Below are 6,904 nucleotides of genomic sequence, written 5' to 3'. Positions count from 1 at the left end.
TGATGTTAAGTAAACAATACTAATCTCTAACATGAACATTAATTATCTCAAGCTTGAACCATCTTTACCTTCAACCATTTTTATCTGTAACCTGACCTGTACTCATCGCTAACCGTACTTATCTATAACATTAACCATAGGGGGGGGTCCAAAAATCGTATACTAGGACAGACCCAAAAATCGTTCTCTAGGAAATTACCGATCTTTAATTTATTTCTTGACATTTAAGGTGCTCGCCTTTAGATCCCCATAGAAATAAACGTTCGTCAATTAATCAGTTTATTTCTTTAATTACCTCTCCTGAACCGAAAGCTTTCCTCGCCTTGATATTCAAGCTCTGCTCAGATTTCTTCACTGGTCGTCGCTTCTTCGAGATTTTGTCCTTTACTTTGAATTCGGCGGGTTTATTCTCCTTTTCAGTATTCCTCGGCTTAAATTTAGATTTCGCCATTTTGATGTAAAACTAGTTTAAATTTAGAAAAAGAAAAAAGTTATACACAATACGATATAACAGATTTGTTGAGAAGATAACGACACCGTACTACAAGATAATTCTAATTTGTCCGCATGGGTTTACTCCACATGTCTGGATTTCTGCGGTATAATGCCAAGTAATTTTAAAACTTTGAGAGGCTTCAAGCAGATCTGTAATGTCGTCTTTTTAAAAAAAATATTTGGATATACATATATCTTTCAATTGTTAAATTGTTAAAATTATAGGTCTTTCATGGCCGCAGCGCTCGTCCTCATCCATCCAAAAAGTGCCCATCCGACTTACTAAATATGCCCATCCAACCTACGAAATTGAAATGAACAATAGTTCAAATGAACAATAGTTCAAACGGCAGTTATAGTCCAAATGAGATAGCATCGCCCATCCGACCTACGTAAAATGCCCATCCGACCAAGAAAATATGCCCATCCGACCTACAGCTGTCGTAGGTGAGATGTTGCAGTGTCGGATGGGCAGTATAGCGGATGGGCAATAGGACGGATGGGCAGTATCGAGCGGATCAACATTACCCTTTCGACCTACGCAAATCCAGGTGGATTCTCATTTTAACTATAATGTACTCCCGTTTGAACTATTGTTCGTTTGAACTATTGTTCGTTTGAACTATTGTTCGTTTGAACTATTGTTCATTTGAACTACTGACATGACGTCATATACTGCAGTAGTTCAAATCAACACATTACGCTCATTTGAAAAAATTTTCTTCCAATTCCGTTTTTAAATTTTTTTATAATTATGAAGTTAGGGACCATACAATTAATTAGATAACATGTTTCAAATGAACATAGGGATCGGAATATTTGACAACTCAGTTCCGTTCTAAATGTTAAATAAAAAAGCTTGATACTGACTTTTTAAATATAAGCAGGTTACAGATTATAAACGGGCCTGTTATATAGTTAAAATTAAAAAACGTTTTTTTTGTGGCATACAAAAATTTAAATCCTATAAATGTTTCTGGAACATTAAAGGTTTTTGATTTTCCATTGTTCAATGGAACCCCCTAAACCTCTGAAAAAGGAAAGCGAAGAAATTTTACAAATGCATTTGATGTTATAACGCAAATGATTTACTAATAGCATAAAAATGAACTTATTGTGTAACGGGTCTATGTACACTACACAATTGCCTTGTTTAAAGTTTATTTGACTATTTGAAATAACTTCAGTTGGTTCATGTTTTAGGTTAAAAAATCTAGAAATATCAGGGGGGATACTAGTTCATGATATCCTTCCTCTCGGTATCCTAGAGCTCCTGGTCCCTCTCTGTATCCTGGACATTCTAGTTCCTGATATCCTTAGTTCCCCTCGGTATCCTAGAGCTCCTGGTCCCTCTCTGTATCCTGGACATTCTAGTTCCTGATATCCTTAGTTCCCCTTGGTATCCTAGAGCTTCTAGTTCCTCTCTGTATCCTGGACATTCTAGTTCCTGATATCCTTAGTTCCCCTCGGTATCCTAGAGCTTCTAGTTCCTCTCTGTATCCTGGACGTTCTAGTTCCTGATATCCATAGTTCCCCTTGGTAACCTAGAGCTTCTAGTTCCTCTCTGTATCCTGGGCGTTCTAGTTCCTGATATCCTTAGTTCCCCTCGGTATCCTAGAGCGTCTAGTTCCTCTCTGTATCCTGGAAATTCTAGTTCCTGATATCCTTAGTTTTCCTCGGTATCCTAGAGCTTCTTATAGGTGTAGATTTGCTCTACACCTCTAGTGAACCTATAGGGAGGCTCTCCTAGAGTATCTAGAGTAGTTGAACTATCTGTAGTAGTGGATGATGAGAATGAGGCTGTCCTAGCTGTTCTGTATCTCCAGTGTCTTTTTTCATAGGTCCAGCTCAAGTATCTATAATTCCATTAGACATCTCTTTGTTGATATTGTACTCTCTAGTTTTAGTGAACCTCTCACTAAGCCCGGCTGTAGCATCCAGAGTAGTTAAACTATCTATAGAGTTACTCTATACCTCTAATGAACATATAGGGAGGCTCTCCTAAAGTATCTAGAGTAGTTGAACTATCTGTAGAGTCCACGAATGTATTTCCCCTGTTATTAGAGTAGTTGAACTATCTGTAGAGTCCAAGAATGTAGTTCCCATGTTATGCTGAGAAATCCTGAGGATATCCTGTTGTAGTGGATGATAATAATAATGCTAGAACAAAGTTGATTGAATTTACTCTGGATTGAATGCTTGAACAAGGATGAATGAATTTACTCTGGATTGAATGCTAGAACAAGGATGAATTTACTCTGGATTTAATGTTAGAACATGGATGAATTTATTCTGGATTGAATGCTAGAACAAGGATGAATTTAGAAAGGATTGATTGCTTGAACAAGGATGAATTTACTCTGGATTGAATGCTAGAACAAGGATGAATTTACTCTGAATTGAATGCTAGCAAAAGGATGAATTTACTCTGGATTGAATGCTAGAACAAGGATGAATTTACTCTGGATTGAATGATAGAACATGGATGAATTTACTTTGAATTGAATGCTAGCAAAAGGATGAATTTACTCTGGATTGAATGATAGAACATGGATGAATTTAATCTGGATTGAATGATAGAACATGGATGAATTTACTCTGGATTGAAGGCTAAAACAAGTATGAATTTACCAAGGATTGGTTGCTACAAGGATGAATTTACTCTAGATTGAATGCTAGAATAAGGATGAATTTACCATGGATTGGTTGCTAGAACAAGGATGAATTTACTCTGAATTGAATGCTAGCAAAAGGATGAATTTACTCTGGATTGAATGCTAGAACATGGATTAATTTACTCTGGATTGAATGATAGAACATGGATGAATTTACTCTGAATTGAATGCTAGAACAAGGATGAATTTACCAAATATTGGTTGCTAGAACAAGGATGAATTTACTCTGGATCAAATGCTAGAAAAAGGATGAATTAACTCTGGATTAAATGCTAGATCATAGATGAATTTACTCTGGATTGAATGCTAGAACAAGGATGAATTTATCTTGTATTAAATCCCAAAACAAAGATGAATTTACTCTGGATTTTTGCTAGAACAAGGATGAATTTACTCTGGATTGAATGCTAGAACAAGGATAAATTTATCATGAATTAAATGCTAGATCATAAATGAATTTACTCTGGATTAAATGCTAGAACAAAGATGAATTTACCATGGATTGAATGATAGAAAAAGATGAATTTACTCTGGATTGAATGCTAGAACAAGGATTAATTTACCATTGATTGAATGCTAGATCATGGATGAATTTACTTTGGATTGAACGCTAGAACAAGGATGAATTTACTCTGGATTGAATGCTAGAACAAGGATGAAATTACCATGGATTGAATTCTAGATCAAGGATGAATTTGATTCAGGGTTGAATGCTAGATCAAGGATGAATTTATTCTGGGTTGAATGCTAGATCAAGGATGAATTTATTCTGGATTGAATGCTAGAATTAGGATGAATTTTCTCTGGATTAAATTAAAAAAAAAACAATTTAATTCGGTTGAAAGATCGTGAAAAAAGCTATCCGTGTTTTCTCTGAACGAACGATTTTCATTAAAATTTTGAAAAACGATAGTTTTTTAATTACTAAACAAACGATTTTTTTAACTTTTGAAAAACGATCGTTTTTTTATATAAAAAGAACGATATTACTGGACTATTAGAAGCCTAGTAGTAAAATAGAACAACAAAGTACATACACGCACTATAAACCAAGGTACTCATGCAAGGAAAGTTATTTCAGAGGTGTACGCATTTTTTGTACTGCAGTGTACTGTCTTTGGGCGGAAAAGTAAACACAAGACGGATGTCACAGCCTGACATGGAATCCATTTTTACAAAAATAATCTATGAAATATTCTGGTCATAGGAAACTTTGATGTGCATTATCAAAATTAAATGCTTTTAACAACCTCGGATACTGAATGAACACAGATGCATCTATTCTTGTTTTCAAATTCCGCTTAGAGAGAACCGGTTTCATTATGTTTGCAGAGTATACGTGACCGCAATTAACTTTCTTTGCATTAGTACCTTGGTATAAACTAAGCTTTTGAACCGTACTGCAGCATTCTGCAATACAGTTTTAGCGTACATTAAATAAAGTAGAAAGTTCATCTTTTCTATCTTACATAAAATATATTATGTCACTTTTGGTTTTATATTAGTATTTCAATCATTTTTACCCTCTATAGCTAGGCACTGCAATTACTGGAAGAACTTGCTGGTTTAGATTGGGAAGTGGATGAACCGCGAATACAGAGTTCAGCAACTTCAGCCATGTTATCAGAAAAGAAGTATGGTTCATCAAATCGGGTTCCTGGTGCACTACTACAGGGGGCACATAAGCTCAGTCTAAAAGAAAGAGAAATGTTAAAAATTATGAAAAGTATGTAAAACGAATCAATCATCAGTGAACAAGATTCTGTTCTTTGTAAAAATTTGGAAAATAGAGTTTAACATTTCTTCTTGAAATCTTTAAAAATGTTTCCTTAGGATGTACGCGATTTTAAAACTAGTTCTCTAAAATAAATTGATCTCGTTTAAAGTTAGCACCTCGGATGAAATTTGAAAAAAGATAAACTCATTTTAATAAACAAATTAACTTGGCGAGGGGGTTCAGAGTGAAAATGGGCTTCCTTAAAGATATCATCTATAGTTGCTTCTTTTATAGTATCAAAATTAAATCAACTTGAAACTTGGATTTGGGCTTATTTGGTGAAAGCAAATGATTTGTTAAATATAAATTCAACAAAAAAATAAGAATTAATGTGGTATGCTAATATTTTGTTATTTCTCAAGTTTAGCTTAACCATTTTGCAATTTTAATTGCTGAGAAATCTTTTCTAAAAAGTCCTGAAACTCATCTTAATATCGGAAAAAAGAATATCAAATTATCTTATTGATAAGTAATTTTATGTTAATGATCATACTATACAAATATTTAAACAAAGATTTTATTTCCGATATTTCCTACAATTATATGAAATGCACAACTCACTTTATGTAGAGAAGCCACAATTGAAAATAATTCGTTATCAAAATTATAAAAATGACATCACTAATTCATACTTGATCAGACGACGCTATGAATTGAAAAGTAATTTTACGTTAACGATCTCTATACTAGATTAATATAAATATTTGAACAATACATAAAGCTGAGCATACTATGTCAAGTTAACATCCGGACGCAAAGATTCAAAACAGAACCCTCGAAACCTTTATCTTATCAATAAAGTGGAAGATATTGTCGATTTTTTAGTCTAAAAGTGTTTATTCCTAACAAATCCTACATTTTTCTTACAGTAGAATTGCACAATTCACTAATTTATACTTGATCAGACAACGCTATTAACACATTATGAAGTGTTATAACGTTATGAATCAGATATTGCAATCTTTCCATCAAGGAACACTTATAGTCACGCTTACAGTCTTTTTAACATAAAAGTTTTTTAAATATTACATGAAACTATATTTAATGTCGTCTTACATGAAGTTAAACAGTTTTGGGGGGATCTAAAACTTCTTGATATTTTCTTAAAAACTACTCAATGATAAGTACAGATGCCCTTCAGGTCGGTTTCCTCTCTTCGTTAACGATCGTTAACGAAGGGTCGTCGTTAACGATCGTTAACGAAACGACGAGTTTTATAAAAGCGATCGTTTTTCAAAACAATCGTTTTTAAGACGACCATTTTTAAATAACGAACTTTAAAAAAAACGATAGTTTTAAAAACGATGGTAATTCGTTTCTGATTATTCGTCGTCGTTTTCATAACGAAACGATCGTTTTTCAAAAAAATTAAAACGTTCTCACACGGAATGTTAGAAATGCACAAATTGAACGACTTGGTTTTTAGGATCCCGGCCCAAATCAAGAGTAAAAGTCGATAATAAAAGCTATAACCCAACATTTTATAAGCCTGACGCTGTCGAGGGAGTCGAGGACAACAATCACTAATTTCAAACTATTTTCTGTAATCAAAATTACAAAAGGAGTTGATAAAGTAACGTTATCGACCTGCTATTAAATAAGTTGAGTAAAATTGAATAAAACTATATGTGTTATTGTAATTGGTATTATGCGTGTGAAAAAGTTTTTGCTGTGATTTTGACTTTTTCTATTTTGCTTTCGATCGAATTAACAGTAATTTCACACCTCACTACGTTCGATGTGAAAATACTTTCATTTTGATCTTTAACAAACCAGAAAAAATAAAATTATTATGATTTTATCTAGAAATTTATAAATAATGATCAGTCTCAATTTTTTAAATACTTGTTACAGATTTAAATTCAGCATTACATTTCCAAGAAAAATTAAAAACTTGAAAATTATAAAAACATTTATTTTTGGGGCGAATTCTCCGATATTAAATCGCCAATTCGCA

At 33.3% G+C, this 6,904-nt stretch overlaps 1 protein-coding gene across 1 annotated transcript in view; it reads right to left on the bottom strand.

Annotated features, from left to right (window-relative positions):
* Positions 1-600, bottom strand: part of LOC111702338 (glutamic acid-rich protein) — a 4,758-nt gene extending 4,158 nt beyond the window's left edge. Inside the window, exon 1 of the mRNA XM_023473989.1 lies at positions 296-600. Within this exon, the coding sequence (XP_023329757.1) occupies positions 296-451 (156 nt within the window). The 5' untranslated portion in view covers positions 452-600. The remainder of the gene's footprint in view (positions 1-295) is intronic.
* Positions 601-6,904: the final 6,304 nt, after the last annotated feature.

Source organism: Eurytemora carolleeae, unplaced genomic scaffold (assembly GCF_000591075.1).
Source record: "Eurytemora carolleeae unplaced genomic scaffold, Eaff_2.0 scaffold472, whole genome shotgun sequence".
In the NCBI taxonomy this organism is placed as follows: domain Eukaryota; kingdom Metazoa; phylum Arthropoda; class Copepoda; order Calanoida; family Temoridae; genus Eurytemora; species Eurytemora carolleeae.
Note: the sequence above shows the minus strand (reverse complement) of the source record. Positions and strands in the feature narration are given on the sequence as shown.